Source organism: Megascapheus bottae, chromosome 10, assembly GCF_031878675.1.
Source record: "Megascapheus bottae isolate mThoBot1 chromosome 10, mThoBot2.hap1, whole genome shotgun sequence".
NCBI lineage: Eukaryota > Metazoa > Chordata > Mammalia > Rodentia > Geomyidae > Megascapheus > Megascapheus bottae.
The window spans coordinates 55872834-55893963 of record NC_143518.1 but is presented as its reverse complement, the minus strand read 5'-3'; the positions used below and the strand labels follow the sequence as shown (position 1 = coordinate 55893963).

General features: G+C 51.7%; 1 protein-coding gene across 2 annotated transcripts in view; it reads right to left on the bottom strand.

Annotated features, from left to right (window-relative positions):
- Window positions 1-1707: 1707 nt before the first annotated feature.
- The window catches only part of Lrrn2 (leucine rich repeat neuronal 2), a 57019-nt gene continuing 37596 nt past the window's right edge, over window positions 1708-21130 (bottom strand). The window contains exons 1-3 of one of the 2 annotated variants that reach the window (XM_090341358.1): window positions 13188-13284; window positions 9368-9529; window positions 1708-4717 (exon numbers count right to left, since the gene is read on the bottom strand). In XM_090341358.1, the coding sequence (XP_090197484.1) occupies window positions 2403-4529 (2127 nt within the window). In that variant the 5' untranslated portion in view covers window positions 4530-4717; window positions 9368-9529; window positions 13188-13284 and the 3' untranslated portion in view covers window positions 1708-2402. Of the gene's footprint in view, window positions 4718-9367; window positions 9530-13187; window positions 13285-21130 lie in introns of those variants that run through there. The other variant, XM_090341357.1, reaches the window with a different exon arrangement.

Here is a 21130-nt window from a genome sequence, read left to right as displayed (position 1 = left end):
GGCCATGTGTCCATGTGTGTTTAACAAGTTCTGCCCTTGCAGAACTTCTGTCCAGGAGGAAGGAAGCTTTTTAAGCTTAGGCTTATCTGAGCACTGGTGGCTCACACCTGTAATCCTAATTACACAGTAAGCTGAGATAGGAGGTTTGGAGCCAGCCTGGGCAGGAAAGTCTATGAGACTTTTTTCTCCTTTCCCTTCCTCCCTCCCTCCCTTCCTCTCCCCTCTCCTCTCCTCCCTTCCCCCTCCCCCTCTTCTCCTTTTCCTCCTCCTCCTCTGTCTTTTTTTTTTTTTTCCTTTCATTTGCCAATCCTTGGGCTCAGGACCTGGGCTCTGTCCCTTAGCTTTTCATTAGAGGCTGGCACTCTTCCTCGTGAGCCATAGCTTTACGTCTGGTTTTCTGATGGTTAATTGGAAATAAGAGTCTCATGGATTTTCCTGCTGGGGCTGGCTTTGAACCGTGATCCTCAGGTCTCAGCCTCTTGAATAGCTAAGATTACAGATGTGAGCTACTGGTACCTAGCCTGTGAGACTCTTATTTCCAGTTGACCAGCAAAAAGCTGGAAGTGGAGCTGTGGCTCAAGTGGTAGAGTGCTAGCCTTGAGTGAAAAACACTAAAGGACAGCACCCAGACCCTGAGTTCAAGCCCCAGGATCACACTCACCCACACATGCATGTACCTATATGTGCATGCATGCACAGCACACGTACACACAAACACAGATACAGACACACAGACACTGGTGATGATAATGATAAAATCAGCCTTGCAAAGGGTCAGAGGAGCCTGCTCTCCAGCTCTCTCATTTGATGTCCATGGGGCCTCGAGCCTGGGCTCTGTTCTAACATCCACCTGTGCAAACATTTGAACTCTTGGTCGAGGCTTAGAATCTACTTCCAACCAATTTTTTATGTGCATTTTGAAACGCGGTAGGTCGTGTGTGGCTTTTTGCTAGTCTCAGGAAATCTATTTCTCAGAAACAGGCCAGAGGCTCCCCACACTCTTCACACTTGGTCAACAGAAGTCAATCCATTAAAAAGAGGAGAAAATCTCCAACGCAAACCAGGCTCAGTGAAAATTGTATCAAGCTAGAAAGGAAAGAAATGCAGCAATTTCGGGATCTCATAGCCCTCCCTTCCTCAAGCCCTCCATCACCCCAGCTCCTCCCCTCCCCGCCCCCAGGGAGCCAAAGTTCTTACTGTCTTGATTTTCAATTCTCTGCATGACTCTGCCTCTTGGGTTGGTTTAATTAGAAATAGACTGAGAAGGGCTTCCTATGTATTGGCATGTTAATTGCTTATCAGAGCAGGAGAAGGGGAACTGTGCTGGGTGATGGAAATTTCTTCGCCCTCTGCATCTCCAGGGTTGTCTCCATTTTTCTCTCCAACTCTGCTCCTGGCCTCCTGCATTCTCCTTTCTCCCTCCCTCTTGGCGGGTTCTCAGCCTCTCTTGCACATAGTCTCACTTCTCCTAGTTCTGCTGCTCACAGCTGTGGGGGTTGGAGCCAATCCAGAGACGAAAATTCAACTCAAAAAGTGCAGGCTGTCCAGTGGTTCCCCTCTCCTGCCTCTTACCCCTGCTCAGTGCACCCCCCGCCCCCCCCCCCTGCCGCTGCCCTTCCAGGCTCTAAAGAGATCCATGGCCCAGAGGTCTGTCCTGACACTTAGTATGCAAAGGACTCTTTTTTCTTTAGTTTCCTTTCCCCCTCCTTATCATTGTTGTATTATTATTGTTTATTTTTATTTTTTACAAAACAGGAGAAAAGAGTGAATTGGGTTGGGGGCAGGTGACACATTTCTCCACAAAGGTACAAAATTGCCTTATAGAAAGTCAGCTTCCGAGATCACAGGCTGCAGAGATGAGGCATTCCTGGGCACCCTCTCCCCAAATGTCCATCAGATGCAGCTGAGGTCACTTCCACTTTGGGGTTGGGTTCCCCAAAGATGGGAAGGAGAGACCTCTTTTCAGCCCTTGCCCAGGAGGGGAATGAGCAAGCAACTGAGACTGTACAAAGAAAGGGAAGAGGAGTGGGGTATGCATCCTGTAGGCCAAGGGCCTGGGGACACAGGCAGAGGACAGCCAGAGGCCCAGCAGACCCTGGGCACAGATATTAATGGGGAGGTGGGAGACTCCAGCCAGAGCCTTTCCAGTTCCTTGGAGATTTTCCTCAGAATGGTAGCAGCGGACCCACAGGATGTAAGAACAACTTCAGGAGGTATCCTCCTGGAGGGCAGAGCCCTGTCTGTCTTGGTCCAGCTGCTGGGCCTGAAGCATGTGAGTCTGTCCACTTTCCTGGCTCAGGTCACTTCCCTTTTGGTAAAAAACAAAAATGAAAAAACAAAAAACAAAACCAGTTTTCCTCATTCTTTCTGTATCGCTGAGTACTGACCAAGCTTCAGGAATGCTAAAGGGGAGGGGACAGCTTTTCCCCTTCTGAGGATCTGGACAGCTGCCTCCCTGGGTTCCACAGCAGGACAAGGGGTGCAGAGACCACTCGGACTGAGGGGGTAGTCCAGCCCCAGAAAGCCCAGGCTGGAAGGAGAGGCTGCCCACCTACCCTCTGCCTGGCCTGGCCTGTGCCAAGGTGGGCGGCAAGCCCAGCTGCCAGCAGGAGGACAGCGAAAGCTAGCATGGCTATGAGCCCGGGCGGGACCCCTGGGGCTCTGTGGCAAGGAGAAGCCTCTTTAGTCCTGGCCCACACGCAGGCCAACTGGGTGTGGGCATCAGCAAAGGCCACTTGCAGGCAGGCCCAGTACTCTGTGGCCTGCAGGAGGCGGGTCATGTTGTAGCTGCGGACGCCCTGCGGCAGTCGGGCCAGGGCCTCGGCTCCCCGGCCCCGGGGGGAAGAGGCGCTGGACCAGGTGAGGTTGGTGGACACTACATTGGGTGGGGGGACCCAAGCCAGCAGGATGCGATAGGGGTGAGTCTCCTGCACTCGGAGCTCCAGGCCCCGGCCCTCGTCCCTGGCCGGCTGGAAGGACGTGTGGCCAACCACCACAGTGACTGTCTTCGAGTCGGCCCCCACCAGGTTGTGGGCCACACAGGTATAGAGCCCGGCCTCGTCCGCTGTCACCCTCCGCAGCTCCAGGGTCCCCTCTGGGTACACTCGGTACCGTCTGCTTACATGCGCAGGTGTCAGTCGAACCCCAGCTGGGGTGACCCAGTAGATCTCGGGTTCGGGTTCGGCCAGGGCCCGGCAGTGCAGGGCGGCGCTGCCCCCGCTGGCTACCTGGAGGTAGGAGGGGAAGCTGCGGGGGGAGATGAGGGGCAGGCAGTCACCTGTCATCTCCCGGAAGGGCACCTCGCGCACTGGGCGACGCTGCAGATCTGGGGGCTCGGCACACAGGGTGGACTGTGGCTCGATGAAGCGGACCCGGGTGCCCGTGGCATTGGCCCAGCGGATGACACAGTCGCAGCGGATGGGGTTGCCATGGAGACCCACCTCCTGCAGGTTGGGCAGGGCGGCCACGGTCTGCTGGTGCAAGGCCGTGAGCGCGTTGTTGTTGAGCATGAGCGTCTCCATCTGGGGCAGGTGATGGAAGGCTCGGGGGTGGATGAAGGACAGCCGGGGGTTGTTGGCAATGTCCAGCTTGGTCAGCTCGGGGAGGTTCACCAGGGCGAACTTGTCGATGGAGACCAGCTCCTCCATGTTGTTAAGCCCCAGCTCCTTGAGGTGGAGCATGTTGGCGAAGTCTCCTGGCCCCACTCGCTGTAGCGGGTTCTTGTTCAAGTCTAGGAACTTGAGCCCGGGCACCTGCTCCAGCGCCCGCCTGGGCACCCTGGCTAGCTGGTTGTCATAGAAAGACAGGCTCTCCAGGGTCTGCAGCCCCTCCAGGGCATAATCGGAGATCTCCCTCAGGCTCATGCCCGCTAGCACCAGGCTGCGCAGGTTGGCCAGGGGCCGGAAGTTCATGTCAAGGATGGCGTCCACCTTGTTGCCGCCAATCATCAGGATCTCCAAGTTGGGCAGCATCTCGAACCAGCGGCTGTCAATGGCCCTCAGCAGGTTGGAGTTGAGGTGCAGCCGCAGCAGGTTGCCGAGGCCAGCGAAGGCCCTGGGGGCGATGCGGTAGAGCTGGTTGTGGTTGAGATAGAGTTCCTGCAGACTGGCCAGGCCCGCGAAGCTGTGGTCCTCCAGCCGGCTCAGCTGGTTCTCCTCCAGGTGCAGGCTCAGCAGCTGGGGGAGGGCCCGGAAGTCACAATCTCGGGCATCGGAGAAGCTGTTCTGAGACAAGTCCAGTTCCGTGAGGTTGGTCAGGTAGGCCAGCTCGCTCTGGTCCACACGGACGATGCTGTTACTCTGCAGTAGCAGAGTCTGTGTCCCCGCAGGTAGTGCCGGGGGCACGGCTGTCAGGAATAGGTCATTGCAGTCCACGGTGGTGGCCTCTCTGTAGGAAGAGCGGGGCGTATACCAGGGCCGGATCTGGCAGGTGCACTGCGGGGGACAGGGCACACGCCAGGGCACCACAGGCACAGCGGCCGTGGCACCAGCCACCCAAGCTAGGAACAGGGGGGCCACCAGGAGCCTCATGGTGGAGCTGTGGGGGAAGGGGACCCTCCACAATTAAGCATCCAGGGTCCTTCTGCTCTTCGTGGTCTGCAGGCTGAGGGTCAGCAGCGCTGGCAGTGCATGCGAATCCCCCTTCCCAGGGCGTTCATTCCTCCTCATCCTGTGCCATGTGCTGGTCCTGCTCATTCATCATCACAGTCTACCATGACCTGGAAGGAAAGGACAGAGTTAGGGAAATAGCCGGGAAGCAGGTTCAAATCCCCCTCCCTGCAACTCAAGAAGCCATTGGAGCCGCAGAGGGGCTGGCCTGGGCCAGGGCCAGGCCTCTTGGGCTTTGTTTTGTAGTCCTTAGGGTTAAGTCTCCTTTTCTAAAGCAGGTGAATCTCCCTAGAAGAGTACTGGGAGGAAGCGGCATGAGTTTGGGAGGGAAAGAGAGTGAGCAGGCTGCAATTATTCCAGAGAGATGCAGGATAGATTCTCTGACCTTTCCAGTTCTTTCCTCCATCCCTCTGTGGCTCACTGGGAAAATGGAAGATAAATGGTAGTGTGTGGCCATCCTTCTGGTGATGTGGGTGGGAAGGCAGTAGTGGAAACAAGAGCAGTTTCTAAAATATGCTCTGGACTCCCTGAGACTCTGGGGTTGAAGAACAGGGGTTCCCAGCTCCCACATTTGCCCTGTGGGATGGCTAGCCTCCTAGCCAATCAAGTACAGGCTTTCCTTTTTCAATCAGCTGTCTGTGCTTCCCAGAAAAGGTAGGCAGGATTCAGAGCCCTGGGTTCAGATTCTCAGCTGCACAGGTAAGACCTTTAGTAATCTGGCCTGACTACTTCTCGCCTTCGCCTCCACCCACCCTCACACACCCATCCGGTACAGATCTTCTGAAGTCACCTTGACGTGCCATCCTTCATTGTTGCCCAGACAATTCCTACTTGTTCTTCAAGACTCAAGTTCACTCACCTCCAACGTCACGTCTGCCTCCTCCCCTGCAGCCTAAGGGTCTGGCTCTGGGCTCTTACACAGCCACATTTCCTCTGTCACAGCAAGTGGGTAGAGTGTTCTCCAGTGGGAGCTCTGGCTTGCTGAGGTGCCACCAGGGGGTAGCCCAGGGCAGGTGTGTGGTTTGTATTGTAGGACATCTGTGGCCCCAGGGCTTTTCCTGTAGGAACTCCCCCTAATCTGAACCCAAACCACTGCTGTTTCCTCCCTCCTGAGTGTGAGTAACCAACCCAGCTTTCCTCTCAGGCCCCATGACCAGGCTGTGTTGCCCTGGAGCTTGGGCCAGCCTTGGCCTACAGCCGAAGACCCTATGTTCTCTCTTCAGGCCTCGCCTGTCTCCTGAGTGGAAATCTGATTCCTGGTAGAGTTTTCAATCACAGGTTTCAGAGAAGGCAAGAACATTTATCTATCATCAACCAGGACTCTGAAGGGCTTCTTTCACAGGCCTCTAAGATAAGCAGTTACACCTCCACTCTGCAAAGAAGTAGGGCTGGAAGAGGCTAAGGCATTAGCAGCTCATACCTGTAATCCTAGCTGCTCAGGAGGCTGAGATCTGAGGATTATTTTTAGTCCTGGCAGGAAAATCCGTAAGACTCTTATCTTCCATGAATCAACAGAAAGCCAGGGGTGTATCAGTGGCTCAAATGGTGGCACTCCAGCCTTGAGTGAAAAAGCTATAGGACAGCAGCCAGAGCCTGAGATCAAGTCCCAGTACTGGCATACCCGTAAGAATATGGCCCAACTCACACAGACGGTAAACATCAGCTCACAGGAATCAATGTAATTTTGGAGGCTGTGCTGTCTCTAAGTCTACACCTTGCTTTGCTGCTCCATCTGGCCCTAGCTTGTCCTGGGCTCCAGAGCCACAGGATGGTCAGTCATTCTTGTCCTCTGGGTTTGGACTCCTTACCAGGGAGCTGCAGAAAGCTGGGAGCTGAAGTGTCCTGACAGATGTCTCAGCTGACTAGAGGGGCTCTTGGCCCCCTTGTTCTGCTCTCAGGATGATGGGGAGGAGTAGTAGGGGTGGGGCCCCTCCTCCTGAGCAGCAGAGCCGGTGCCTGGTGCCTGTGTCCATCTATCTCCCACCTCCCTGTGCAGCGATTTCTGAAAGGCACAGAGTTCCCACCAGAGTATGTGCACTGACCTGTAAACCCTCGGGGTAAATGCAGGTGTACATGTGCGTGCCTGCATGCATCCGTGTCCATGGGAGAATAAGAACTCCTCATGACAGCGAATGTGGGGCAGGGGAGGGAATTGGGAGTGAAGGGGAAGCAGAGAACAAACCGAGCCCTAGAGGGATCCCCATCAGGATCCGGATCATGGCCCCATCTTATCTACCAGAGGACTCTGATGCTCTCCTAGGCCCACCTTGAGAGGGGAAGCCTGTGTGCAAATGGACAAGGACCCCAAACTTGACTCTACCTCTTGGTGGGAAAAGCCACTTTACTTGTCAAGCACCTGTTTCCCTATTAGCAAAATAAGGCTGGTTAGGCTGAAAGGAGCTCAGTGTTGCATACAGAAGGAGCTCAATAAACATTAGCTTCCAGGCATCTCTTAGGGTCGGGATGTTCTCCAGCTTCAGGGTTTTTGGAGGGGAGGGTGGGCAGCAGACAACAGGACTCACAAGCCCCCCCACTAGGCTTACTCACCTGGGACCCAATGTGAAGGTGGAGGACTTTGAGCCAAAATAGATAATATGGTCTCCCTTCAGCTAGCTATATAGACTGGACTCCAGTGGATGAGGGGTTCAGTTCACAAGTCGGGGGTGGCAGAGGAAGGTGAGAGGTGAAAAGGGCTTCTTCAGGAGGGCCTGTTTTGTCCCTGTCCCTGTCTCTGACCTGTGGGCTGCTTCCATCACTTGGCTTCTTCCTCCTCGGGTGCTTTTGCTCTAAGTGGCTGAGCCAGTGCTCAACTGTACCAGGGGCTCCAGAAGCCACTGAGCCCCACCCCCAAGTCTGCAGTCCAGGTGGCTCCCTGCCCCTGGCTTGCTCTGGCTGGGCTGGGTGGGCACAGGAAGCCCACAGCTCCTGGGCCAGGGGCTGAGGGCTGGGCTCCTAGAGGACCCAGAGAGGCAGCCGCTAAGGACTCAGGCTCCCACGCCTCGGGCTCCAAGCAGGGTGAAGGCTCAGAGGAGTCTTGGCTTGCTGCCAAGCACACAGGAGGGAGCTCAGAGCTGCCCACTCGCCTTGTGCTACCAGTTAAGGCTGCCTTGCACATGGCTTACTTGTGTGTGCCAGGATGGTGGCTGCAGAGACAGCAAATTGTTTTTTTCTTTTCTTTTTCCAGTATCTCTAATCTCCTAAATGATCAGGAGTTCAGACGACCATGTGTACAATTTTCCCAAATGGATTGCAAGCTCCTTGTAGCAAGAGGCCTTGTCTTCTATTTCCCCGGAGCACCCAGCGTAGATGTGAGCAGGCAGAGGGTGGTCGTGAGTGAAAACAAATGGCAAATGTACAGAATGTGCACATGGTTGTGGATCCTCCCAGCACCCCAGTGGGAAGGCAACTAAAGGATTACTTAACCTTCCCTCCTTCCTTCCTTCCTTCCTTCCTTCCTTCCTTCCTTCCTTCCTTCCTTCCTTCCTTCCTTTTTAGGTTGCTGTGGGTTTTATTTATTTGGTGCTATGTCCTAGGGCTTGATCAGGTCCCAGGCACTGCCTTTGAGTATTTTTTCCTTCTTTTTCCCATTTTATTTTATTGTCCGGGTCATGTATAGAGGGGTTACAGTTACATTTGTCAGGTAGTGGGTGCATTACTTCTCACACATTGATACCCCCCCTCTTTCTTTTCCTCCCTTCCTTTTCTCTTTCCCTCCCTCCATGTCTCTCTCTCTCTCTCTCTCTCTCTCTCTCTCTCTCTCTCTCTCTCTCTCTCTCTCTCTCTCTCTTTTTGTTCAAGGCTAGTGCTCTATCACTTGAACGACAGCTCTACTTCTGGCTTTTTGGTGGTTAGTCAGAGATAAGAGCCTCATGGGCTTTCTTGCCTGGGCTGGCTTCAAACTGGGATTCTCAGATCCCAGCCTCCAGAGCAGCCAGGATTACATTACAGATGTGAGCCACTGGTTTCTGGCTAATTTCATTTTTCCTGGGAAACAACTGAAGATCAGAAGAGTTAACTGGTCTGTCAGCTTGTGTGGTGAGGAAAAGATTCAACTCTGCCAGCCTGCCTCACCAACCCAGGCACTGGTGAACCAATACAGGGGCAGAGTGCCAACTGGCTAGGCCAAAGACTTTCAGGAATGGACCAGAGACTTTAGCAAATCTAACCTGCCCGTCACCTGCTCAGCCCATCAAATTCCCTTTCTCCCATTGGCCAGTACTGGGGCTTGAAATCAGTGCATCATACTCTAGCTTGGTGCTCAGCTCAAGGCTGGCACTCTACCATTTGACCCAAACCTCCATTTCTGGCTTTTTGCTGGATAACTGAAGCTAGGATTTTCATGGCTTTGTCTGCCCAGGCTGAATCTGAACCTTGATCCTTAGTTCTCAGCCTCATGAGTAACTTAGATTACAGGCTAAGACCCCTGTCTTGACTTGTCTAGCATCCCCCCTCTCTTGTCTAGAATTCTTCCCTGCAGAACAATGTTTCTCTGTGAGTGGGGTGGGCCTAGAACTACAGGGACAGAGCCAGCCTCGCACCTGGGTAGTGATGCAGGCTGGAACCCTCAGTGGGGAAGCGGAGCCAGGTGCCAGCCATTCTCTTCTTCAGGGAAGCACCTCAGGATTAAGCAGGTGTGAAATGGGTTCCCACAACTCCTCTTAAACGAAGACCCTTTGCAAAATTCTAAAGGCAGTGCTTGGGGGACTGTCCTATTATCCCCCCTCTGGCCCTGTCCCTCCTCCCCTGGCATTGACACCTACCTGGTGTTGGGATGGAGGAGGCAGTTGGTACAGCAGAGTCTCCCTCCTTTCCTCAAGCTCTGCCCAGCCCCTGGGAGCTGAGGGTCCAGAGGGAGGATGGCTGGCAGGCAGTGGGTGATCGACTGCCTGGCCTTGGCTCTGTTGGTGGCAGGTCCCCTTGAGCTGTGGAGACAGATGTGCAGCATAAATGAGCGTAGCTCTGATAAACTCCAGCCTCCTGCCGCAGATAAGCGCTGGGTGGGAGGGGCGCAGGGGAGGAGGGAGGCCTGCCGGGCACCTGTGCACTTGCTCTGCAGCTCCTCGCTCCACCTCTCCTTTAAACACACACAGTCAGAACCTCAGCGCAGGAGAGACCTCCGTGCTTACTCTCCCAGATCCTGAAGTCTAGGTCTAACTTATACCTCTGTAAAAGTGTAACGGTGGAGCTGAGAGCAATCTAGGCCTGGAGATCAGGGTTGGAACTTGGCTCTCTTTCCCTGTGTGACCTTGGGCAAAATACGTGACCTTGAAGATCACTGGTTACACATGAGAAGAAAGAGAATGCATTCAGTGAATTTAAGGTTCCCTAATGCCAGAGTTTTAGCAGAGACCCAGGAAAGGGAATTCTGGGTTTCAAAGATGAAATTGATTACAGAGACAGACGGCAGGGCAGTGGCTAATGTGTGTGGGAGGGGCTGCATTCTGACCTGGAAGGGGTCCAGAGGAACCTTCTGGAGTGCTGGGATTATATCTTAATCTAGCAATGGGGGGAGGATGGGGTTGTTTGGCATTTACACTCTCCTGTGTACATCTTATACCTCAACAATATAAAACAACTCTAAAATATGAGCGATGAAGACAGAAGGCCAGTGTGATGGGGATGGGGGCATTGTCTAGACCTCACCTGCTGTCATTCCACACCCAAGGTGTTTGAGGCTCTTGAGGTGAAGTATTTTGCCCAAGGTCATGTTCATGTACTTTTTTTTTTTCCAGTCCTGGGCTTAAGCTCAGGGCCTGAGCACTGTCCTTAGATTTTTCTCAAGGCTAGAGCTCTACCACTTGAGCCTCAACACCACTTCTGGCTTTTTCTAAGTATGTGGTACCAAGGAATCGAACCCAGGTCTTCGTGCAAGCTAGTGGTAGAGTTACCACTAGACCAAACCCCCTGCCCTCATGTACTTTCTTTTCTTTTCTTTTTTCTTCTTCTTCTTCTTCTTCTTCTTCTTCTTCTTCTTCTTCTTCTTCTTCTTCTTCTTCTTCTTCTTCTTCTTCTTCTTCTTTTTGTGGGTCATGGGGCTTGAACTCGGCCTGGGTGTTGTCTCTGAGCTCTTCAGCTCAAGGCTACTGCTCTACCCTTGAGTCAAGCCCCATTTTTTGTTTTCTAGAGGTTAACTAGAAATGAGTCTCAGGTCCTTTTGTGCCTGGGCTGGCTTTGAACCTTGATCCTCAGATCTCAACCTCCTGAGTAGCCATTTCTTACCTCCTACTTTCTCCCAAACATGCTTTCCCTTTCCATTCCTGGCCTCGACTCTTCCAATGGCCTCTTTGGGGGCTCTCCTGCTCACCCTAGAGGATCCTAGCAATTAATTGTCTGCAACAGACAATTGAACTCTTCTTCAGCCATAAAGCCCCATCTCTAATGCCCCTCTGCTGTGATACTTGCTTGGCCCCTAGAGGCGGGCAGTCACCCTACAGCTGTCCTGAGGCCTTGAGCAGCCCCTTTCTCATGATGCACTGAGTCTGCCTGCCCCACTGGGCCAGGAGCCCCCCTGGCTATAAACTGGTTACCAAATTCTGGATGCCCAGAAATAGCCAGAGAGTGCCCAGGGCAGGGCACATTCCTGGCAGCCCTGGAGGTCTGTTGTGAGCTGGGAACACAATCCATTATGGGCCAGGAAAACAATTTACACAGGCTGGGTTTTGTTTTAATTTTAAATATGTCTGGCTATGGAGCCCAGGCTGGCCTCAAATTCTCCCACTTCACCTTCCCGAGGGCTGAGCGAACTGGCATGTGCCACCAAGCTAGACTGGCGTGCATTAAAGAAAAGAAGTAAAATAGAATAGGAGATGTCCGTGTGTCATATACAGCTAGACTAAGTTTTTTGAGGAGTGGGGTGGCGCTGGGGTTGAAGTCAAGGCCTTGTACTTAGTAGGTACATGAGCCATGAGCCAGGTTTCCCAGCCTTGAGTGATTTTGTTTTCTTTTCTTTTTTTGTGCCAGTACTGCAGCTTAAACTCAGGGCCTCTTGTTTTTGACTAGCTTCTGTACTCGAGGCTGGTCCTTTACCACTTGAACCATACTTCCACTATTGACTTTTTGATGGTTCACTGGAAATAAGCTCACAAAATGTTTTACCAGGGCTGGTTTCAGACCACCTTCCTCAGATCTCAGCCCCCTGCATGGCTAGCTCAAGTGCTGTTTGGGGGAGGGTTTACCACTCACTTTACCCCTCCCCATGCTGTGTACAGGCACAGGAAACACTTGTTCCTGTTCACTTTGGGTCTTGGATGAAAAGGCACAGATAAAACAATAATTTCAACCATGTTTCTCATGAGTTGAGTGCCACAGGGATGACGACTAAGTCTTGGGGGAAAGACATGATCTCCTGAGGCCGTCTGTGTGCCCAGGTATCTATTTACCGGCCACTCTCCCCACAACCCTGGGAAGCAGGCCTTTTAGGCAGGAAGCATGCTCAGGAGGCTAAGGGGCCAGACTGAGGTCCCCCAGCTGGAACATGAGAATCAGAATAGATCCCATTTCATCCATCAGTCTAGCCTTATTCTTGTGCAAGAGATCACCTAACCTCCAGGATGGCATGGGTGGAGGGTAAGGCTGCCTTTGCCCAGCTTTGCACTTTTCACCTCTCTAGATTGCCCAGGGCCAGGGTTTCAGTAAGACCCTTTCCTGGGCTGGGAGAGAAGGCTCACTGGGACAAAAGAGACTTATTGCCAGGCAGGAATCTCTATATTACCAGCTCTCCCAACTGGCCAGGCAGAGGGTATGAGAACTCCATGCTTGGAAAAGAGCTGACCTTGTTATTTCTTAATTAGGATGGAAGGTGCCAGTGGGTAGGACACACAGCGATTTCTATCTGATTGAACTGCACCAAAGCAGGTTGCAGGGGAGTGGAGCCTGTCTGACTGGGCACAGAGAGGGCAGCCAGGCTGAGCCCACCTCTTCTCAGTGCTCCCTCTACTCTGACCCTTGCAGCCCACTCCTGTCACCTCCCTTCCACAGCCTGACAATTTAGTCACTTGATTTTCCCTGCAGACGGCACTTGTCAGGGGCAGGAGAGAGACACAGGCTTCCAGCTCTTCCAGCAGGCTGGCACACGGTAGGATCTCAGAGCACAAGACAAAGTAGGGGAAAGAGGCTGGTTTCTCACTGCTCAGTAGCCAGGGGGCTTCTTTGCTCCTCCTATCTCCCGAGAGCAGCAAACCTTACCCCAGAGCCCATCTTCCCTGGACACAGACCCCTGGCCCCTACCATAGCCACTTTAGCCCTTCCTAGCCAGTGGCCCTTGGAGAAGTGGGCTCTTCTACATCCACTCATTTCTGCCTGACAAGAGCACAGGATATGAAGTTGATCTTCCACCACTTTCTGGAACTTGGGTTCCTCAAGAAATCTTGTGGATCCACTCATCTCCTAAGAGTTCAGGCTAAGGGCACAGTATGGGCATGCGTAGTCCCTGCACCAGAATGCCATCTGTTACTGGCTGGCCTTGTGGTCTGGAGCGTCCTTGTTTGGAATTCTTCCTCATCTATTGGAGGTAGGGGAGACGACCAGAAAGTACCAGAAAGTATCAGAAAGTTCCTGGAGTTTCTTTTCGTTTTCATTCACCTTGATTTGATGGAGACTCGCCTCCCGGGCGGAGCCATGCCCTGGCTTGTACACTTTAGGTGATCCACGCCATCATCTTGCTGGGAGTCCTGCCACAGAGGCCACCTAGGAAGTCACGAAAAGTATTCCCTGGGGCTTCCAGCGGGGACACCTGGTTTCCAGGTCTTGGCTCTGACTCAGCTCACCTGGAGCTCACAGATGCCCACCAGAGTATTACCCATAAACCAGCTGCAGCTGCTCCTGGCTGAGGCAAACCGGTCACCATGGCCACTTGCAGAAGGGTCCTATACATCCAGCAAGATGGCTTCTCATAGCCTCTACCCTGACCACAGCCACTAGCTCCATCAACTGCTAGTCCAGGAGCGTCCAAGCTCCCTCTCTGGGGCCAGATGGGGTGTCAGGCACACTGTGGTATTCTTTAAGCCCCCCCCACCTCCACCTGGCCTCTTGTAACTAGGGCCTCAGGAAGCTCCTTAGCCACAATGGGTAAGCAAGGGGCAAGAGCAGGGGCGGGGAGATGGGTCAGTATCTTTACTGTCAAAGGGGTTGCTTTACATACACAGTTATTTTGAGGGTTGTTGCCATCTTACAATTATGCCACATTCTGTTATAAGAATTGTTTTTCTAGGTGCCGACTTGTAGTTGAAGTAGAAGCCCATCAGCTGAGTAGCAGTTGTTTATCTGAGTTCCTGCTTTAATCAGATGTCCTGGTTTGGGCTGATTGCTTGGATCAACCCCTTACAAACTAGCCAATCATGCAAGATTGGCGGGGGAAGGGGCATATACTCTGACCAATCAGAATGAAGGGGAGTAATGTATTAGGGATAAAATGTGGGTAGAAGGCCTACCCACGAGGCTTTCTTCCTTGGCTTCCTTACAATGGAACCTCTTTCTGCAAAGGGTGTCCTTATGGGATACCCCAATATCCTGAGACATTCCTGACAGGGATTGCTGCAGAGACACGAGTGATTCTCACTCTTTCCTGTCCCTTGGCTTTGCACATGGAGGTGCTGGCCAGGACTTTTCTTCTCTTGGGGACCTGGGGAACTTCTCTGTGAAGTTCTTCTGAGCCCCAGTGTCTACTTTCCTCCCTCTTCTAGCCTTATAAGAACTTGCTTCCTTTTGGGTGCTGGTAGCTCAAGTTTCTAATCCTTTCTTAGGAGGCTGGGATCTGAAGGTTGTGGTTCAAAGCCAGCCCAGGCAAGAAAAATCTGACTCTTTACAAAAAGCCAGATGTGGAGCTGTAGTTCAAGTGGTAGACGCTTGTCTTGAGTGAAAAGTCTTCAGGGACAGCACCCAGGCCCTGAGTTCAAACCTGAGGACTGGCAAAAGAAAGCCTCCCGTATAATGTAAATCCTGTATTTCTCTTCTCTGTAAGCTGCTGAAGGGCAGGGCAGGGCAGGACAGGGGATTCATGGTAGAGGTGCTGTCTAGGAAGCCCAAACAAGGAGAATTTGAGCTGTGCTTGAGAGGAGTTCTGGGTTTCTCTCCTGTGGTACTGTGGGAAAGACCCCTGTGCACAGCGGGATGAGCCAGCTCCCCACTCCACAGAGAGGCAGAGTGAGTGGGGAACAGGCTAGTTAAACACAGAAAGGCCAAAGCTCCTCTAGTGGCAAGGGAAAATGAAATCGGAATGAAAATTGATGAGGTGAGGAGGAAAGGAGACAGGGCTCTCAGCAGGTTGGCCAGGTAGGGCTGAGATAAATCATGCAGCTGAAGGAGCTCCGGTCCGGCTGGCTGTGGTTGCCTTCACCTCTGTCAGTTGTCTTAGGTAGGCTGTAGAGACAAATGGCTGCGGCTGGGAGGCTTGGGGAGGTGCTTCTTCCTGCCCCGTAACTGCAGTAAGGATGACCTGCCAGTCCTTGCCAAGCTACCCTGGCTTTACCCCACCTGGCCCTTCTTTATGGCCCACCTCTTAGTTCCCCCCACTCTTTATCTCCAGTCTTTACCCCTCACCCCACTACCCTAAAACCAAAGGGGAAGCAGAGGCGGGGCAGAGCTTAGGATAGCATTAGGGAGAGGGTGGATTATGGCCCCAGTCCTTCTCCAGGATTTGGCTTCCTTATCTACCAAGCAAGGGATTGGGCTAGAGCTGCCCCTGGAGCAGCAGTATTGGCAGTGCAAGAAAATGAGTTTGAAATGCAGCCTCCCAGTTTGCATCCCAGCTCTCCAGGATCAGGGCCTTGAGGGTGGGCCCTGGAACCTTGAGGTTGGCCAGACCCTTGAGAGGCGTCAGGAACCTCAAAGGCAGTCCTGTAAGCTCAGACAGTGGCGCACAGATGCGCTCAACTAAAAAGCCTGAGACTCAGGCTGTTAGTGTTGACAGATTAGACTGAGGTATTTCAGCACCTACCTCACATCCTCTGTCCCAGACAGAAGGAAAGCCCTTTGTCAGTTGCTTTTGTTATACTTAGATTTGAACTCAGGCTCTCCTGCTTGCTAAGTAGGCACTCTACTCCTTGAGCTATGTCCACAGACACACTAACCACCTCCCAGTGTCTTCACTTGTAGTTCGAGCTAGTCTGGAATTCTTACGTAGCTCTGACCTTGAACCTGCCCTCCTCCTGCCTCTACCTCTCCTGGGTATTGGGACTGCCGATGTTCATCATATATCTAGTCTACAGGGAATGTCTTTATCTCAGGAGCATTACTAGAGCTCTGGCTGTGTGCTAGGCACTTTACGAGGGAACTGGGATAAAATTAACGAGGTGGTACAGGTGTGGTGGATTCACAGGTTCAAGGCAAACCAAAGCCCTCTAGAGTATTAAAAAAAAAAAAAACCCAAACCCACAAAGCCCACCTGAGTAGAGTGGAATTCTGTCTCAAGAAGGAAGTTGGGGGGGTGGGAGTTTGGCCTAGTGGTAGAGTGCTTGCCTAGCATGCACAAAGACCCAGGTTCGATTCCTCGGTACCACATACATAGAAAAAAGCCAGAAGTGGTGCTGAGGCTCAAGTGGTAGAGCTCTAGCCTTGAGAAAACCCAAGGACAGTGCTCAGGCCCTGAGTCCAAGCCCCAACTGGCAAAAAAAAAAAAAAAAAAAAAAGGAAGTTGGGCAAATAATTTAGAGGAAATTTGTTAAGCATCATTGAATTGTGCACTAAAAGTTGATAATATGCAAATTGCACTTCTATGAAGTTTAGAAATATTCTTGGGAAGTGCTGGTTGGGTCAGCAGGTCAGGTGACGGAAGGCATTTGATGTTGGCAGGAGGTACCAGGGGCACAGGTCTGGGACAAAGTGTAGGATGTGAGTCAACGGGCTGGAGAGGATTGTGTAGGCAGAGGGCAGCCACAGGGGACAGGTGACGCCATCTTGGCTCCAGGCTTCAATCGTCATCAATGTTGATGATGATTGGATCAGATGATTGGTTCAAGTGTATAACCTCAGGTACTGGAAGAGAGCAGGAGGAACATGGTTCAAAGCCAGTGGAGGCAAAAAGCTAGTGAGATCCCTATCCTAACAAAAGAAGCTGGATGTGGTGGTTCACGCTGGTGATCCCAGGTAAATGTGGAACTGTGAAGAGGATCTCAGTCCAGACTGGACTGGAAAGAGAAAGGGAAAACAGCTAGGAGCATAGCTCAAGTGGTAGAGTGCCTGCCTAACAAGTCTGAGGCTCTGAGTTTAAATCCTAAGACTATCACAACAAAATTCTGTCAAGACCGATGAGATGAATGCATTGGTGCTGTCGTGGGAAGGTGGAAGGGAGGGAGTTGGGGCCTTCTCTCTGCTGGACTTTGCCACTGCAGACAGAGTTCCTTGCTTCAGGGACCCAGTTCAGTCAGCAGGCCTCAGTGGATGCTGGAACTTTGATCTTGAACTTCCTAGGCTCTAGAATTATGAGCAATAAATTTCTGTTCTTTTTAAAGAACATTCTTTCTTCTCCCATATTCTTACAGCAGCATACCTAAGACAGAGCTCTCTAATACTCATGGATGTGAATGACCCTATTTTTTTTTTTTTGCCAGTCCTGGGCTTTTGAGCTCAGGGTTTGAGCACTGTCCTTGGACTTTCTCAAGGCCAGAGCTCTACCACTTGAGCCTCAGCACCACTTCGGCTTTTTCTATGTATGTGATACCAAGGAATCGAACCCGGGTCTTTGTGCATGCTAGGCAAGCACTTTAACCACTAGACCAAACTCCCGGCCCTGAATGACCCTATTTTAATAGAAACTTACTAAGTGACTTGTCCAAGGCATACAGCAAACAAATAGTAAGGCCAAGGCTGGAGGACACAATATTCTTTCATGCCCAGTCCTTCTCTTCCCATTGGAAGATGAGGATGATAACATAGCCACCAATAGAGCTTGGCCTTGTGCATGTGCCTGGTAGGAGAGGCTGAAATGTGGAAACAGAACCCCACTTCACTGATGGGAGAGGTTGGGGTCTTTATCCAAAGAACATTTAGCTAGTAGAGCCTGGATCTGTTTCTAGACCCCAAGTTCTCACTCTCCTGTTTCCCCAGTGCCTGGCGAGTTCTCCTTCTCCTGCAAGCCTGGAATGGACGGTAGAGAATACCAGTTGATTCCCCCCCCCCCCCACTGAGCTTCCTCAGCCAACAGAACAGAACTGGGCCCTGGCCTAAACTCCTAGCCCTTCCTCACAGGAAGGCCTTCCCCAAGCTGCCTCTACTCCCTTTCCCCACACCCAGCCTTGCCTTCTGGGACATGGTGCAGTGTGGGGAGAGGATCAGGGGTTCCCTAAGCTCTAGGCATGGTGGAGAGAAATGCTTCCTTCTGTGACTTTAAAAAAAAAAAAGCATAATTCAGTGACTACAGCAAGTACAAAGGAGTATAGGCTAAATCAATATTTAGAAGCTTAAATTAAACTAATTAAGAGCAAGCCTTAATGATTTTTACTGTCTGGGAATAAAAAAAGACAAAAGGCCCGACAAAAGGCCCACCTATATTTCATGATTCCACTTCAGTAGCTGGTAGTAACTTGGGGAAAGAGCAGAAAATAGAGCTCTAGCCACTTCCTAGGCTACACTGCAGGAGCTGAGGGCCTTGCCCTCGGTGACAGAGGATGGGGAGGAAGGCACGAGGAGACAAGTGAACAGGAGGCAAGGGACACATGGTCAAAGGCTGTGTCCTTCCAAGGTTCCCGAAGTCCTAACTCTGGTTCCTTGTGAACAGGATCTTATTTGAAAATAGTCTTAGTGGAGCAGTGACTCAGTGCTGGCCTTGAGTGAAAAAGCCAAATGAAAGCTCAAAAGCCGTGGGTTTAAGCTCCAGTATTGGTGTGTGCACACGCACATACGCAATGACAGAAAACGGGGTGTTCTCAGAGGAAGTTAAGTAGAGATGAGATCAGTAGGGAAGAGCTTCAGTCAGGATGCTCCTGGCTCTTGTGAGAGAAGGAAAATGCCATGAGAAGACACACTGAAGTGTCACTGTGTCTCAAGGCACGCCACCCGTGGAGTCACCAGCAGAAGCTAGCGGAGGCAAGGATAGCCCTGTATACTTTGTGTTTGGGTTTCTAGCTTCCAGAATGATGAGACAGTGGGTGGTTGAAGCCAGTTGCTAGTGCCACATGCCTATGGTAGTGTGGTTCACGTGGTAGAGCAGAACTGAGCAAGCAAATGCAAGGCTCTGGGTTCAAACCTCTTACTGCCTTAGAACAAAAATAATTTTTTGAGGTCCTAAGCTTGTGGTACTTTTGTACCTCAGCCCTGAGAAGTTCGTAACAAAGATCTGGATTCTGGTCCCTACACTGCCCTAACTACCCACGTAAACTCATGGAAGGTGTTCATCCTTCATGATCCCCTGGTGTTTTCCTCTGGAAATGGAGTTAGGACTGCCATCTTCTTTAGAGATGCACAGGTCAAATGAAAACATGCGGGTACTTAGGGCATGAGTTCTGTCCCTACACTACCTAGGCTCGTGTTTAGTGGAGAAAATCTGTAAAGAGATTCAAGAGCCATCTGGGAGGTGAGCAGCAAGGATCTGGCATATTCCCAGGACCAGTTTAAAGTCCAGTCACATCCTGGAACGGAGCTCAATTTTCATGGTTGGAGATCGTTTATGCATCCTAGGTTTTCCTGTTCTGTTTGCTAGGAACTCATCTTGCTGTCAACTTGACCCTAGTTTTTCTGATCTATAAGAAAAAAGGCTTGGATGACATAATTTTGGTTTTTCATTTTGATGCCAGTACTGGGATTTGAACTAGGGGCCTGGGTGCACTCATGAAGCTTTTTCACTCAAAACTGGTACTCTACCATTTGCATCCCATCTGCTTCTAGCTTTGGGGAGAGGAGTCTTATGGACTTCCTGATCTAGCTGGCTTTGAACCATGATCATTGAGTCTCGGCCTCTTGAATGTGAGCCACTGGTACCATGTTTTTAAAAAGTATTTTTAAATTTTTAAATTTTTTTGGTGGGTTGTGGGGCTTGAACTCAGCCTGGGAGCTGTCTCTGAGCTCTTCAGCTCAAGGCTACCACCCTACCCTTGAGCCAAGCCCCACTTCCATTTTCTAGAGGTTAATTGGAGATAAGAGTCTCGGGTCCTTTTGTGCCCAGGCTGGCTTTGAACCTTGATCCTTAGATCTCAGCCTGCTGAGGTGCTAGGATTACAGGCATGAGCCACCAAGCCCTGCTTAAAGCATTTTTTTTTTTTTAAAGCATGATTCTCAGGGCAGATGTGTGTGTGGTGTGTGTGGGAACATGTCTAGCATGTCCATGTCCTACCTGTAATCCCAGCACTGGGGAAACAGACGAAGGAGGATTGCAACTTCAAGGCTAGCTTGGGATACACAGCAAGACACTCTTTAAACAGTATCGTCAAAATAGCACTGTGTTCCAGAAACACTTCTCTGCTGTTAGATGATTCTGAGGGGAGCCAGCCAAGCCCCGCGGGCAAAGGGCAAAAGTGCTCTAAGGCAGTGCTCATCTGTGCCCCCTACTGCCTGCATTAAGGGAGAGAATTAAGGGAGAGGGAACATGAACAATTTTCCTCTGTCCTTTCTCTGCAGCTTAGCAGGCTTGAAGGGAACAGGAAACAACCACACAGGCAGCAAATAAAATCCCTATCGATCATGAGATGGCTGGCATCCCAAGCTCCAGTGTTCATCTGAAGCAAAGGTCCTAATGATCTACCCTGCTTCGCAGCCGACTTGTCTTCCAGCATAGCGGACCAGGGCAGCTGAGCCACGGGCTCAGCTCTGCAGGAACCTTTTCTGGGGGCCGAGGGAGGGTTTTCAGGTGATCTCAACATTGCTTCACCTTACAGCACTGTGGATGTGTGTGTGTGTGCGTGTGCACACGCGCGTGTCCCCAGTGGGGAGGGGACGAGTCTTCCTGGCCTGTGACCACCTTCCCAGCCCCGTACCCATTGCAGTAAACGAGTGAGCATCCGTTGGCATATAGCTCTCAACAGGGATGGGTCACATCAGCAGTGACACCAGGACAGTTAATACCCTCCATCGCTGCACTATCACCGGAGATTACCGACAAACTTTCCCTCACTATGGATTCTGCCCTCCTTACCTGTTGATATCACCTGCCTCAGGCCCCAGCAGCACCCTCTGTGTGCCACCATGACCTTGAACACGTCTGCTGCCAGCACCATCTCCCTCCACTGCCATAAGCCTGGGCATGGTAAGGACCAGCTCACCACAGACACATATGTCTACCTCACTGCTGGGATGTGGCCAGAACCAGGGGAGGACAAGGATTCTTTCCTGGATCGGGAGCTGAGATGGTGAGACCCTCACAGTAGAAGCATGAGGCCAGTTGAACACACTTGTTCAGAGTCAAGCTAGTACATGAGGGCACATGGACAGTGCCAGAGGACCAGGCGGCATGCTGTGGTGCTGGCTGGGTGAGCTAGGGACAGGCTGTAGCAGCCAGCCACAGCTCAGTACACTGCCTGGGGGCATAGCAAGGCAATCATGCTCCGGTTAGCAGTGTGGTTTTCAACCAGAGCTGCACCTTAGAATAGGAATCAAGA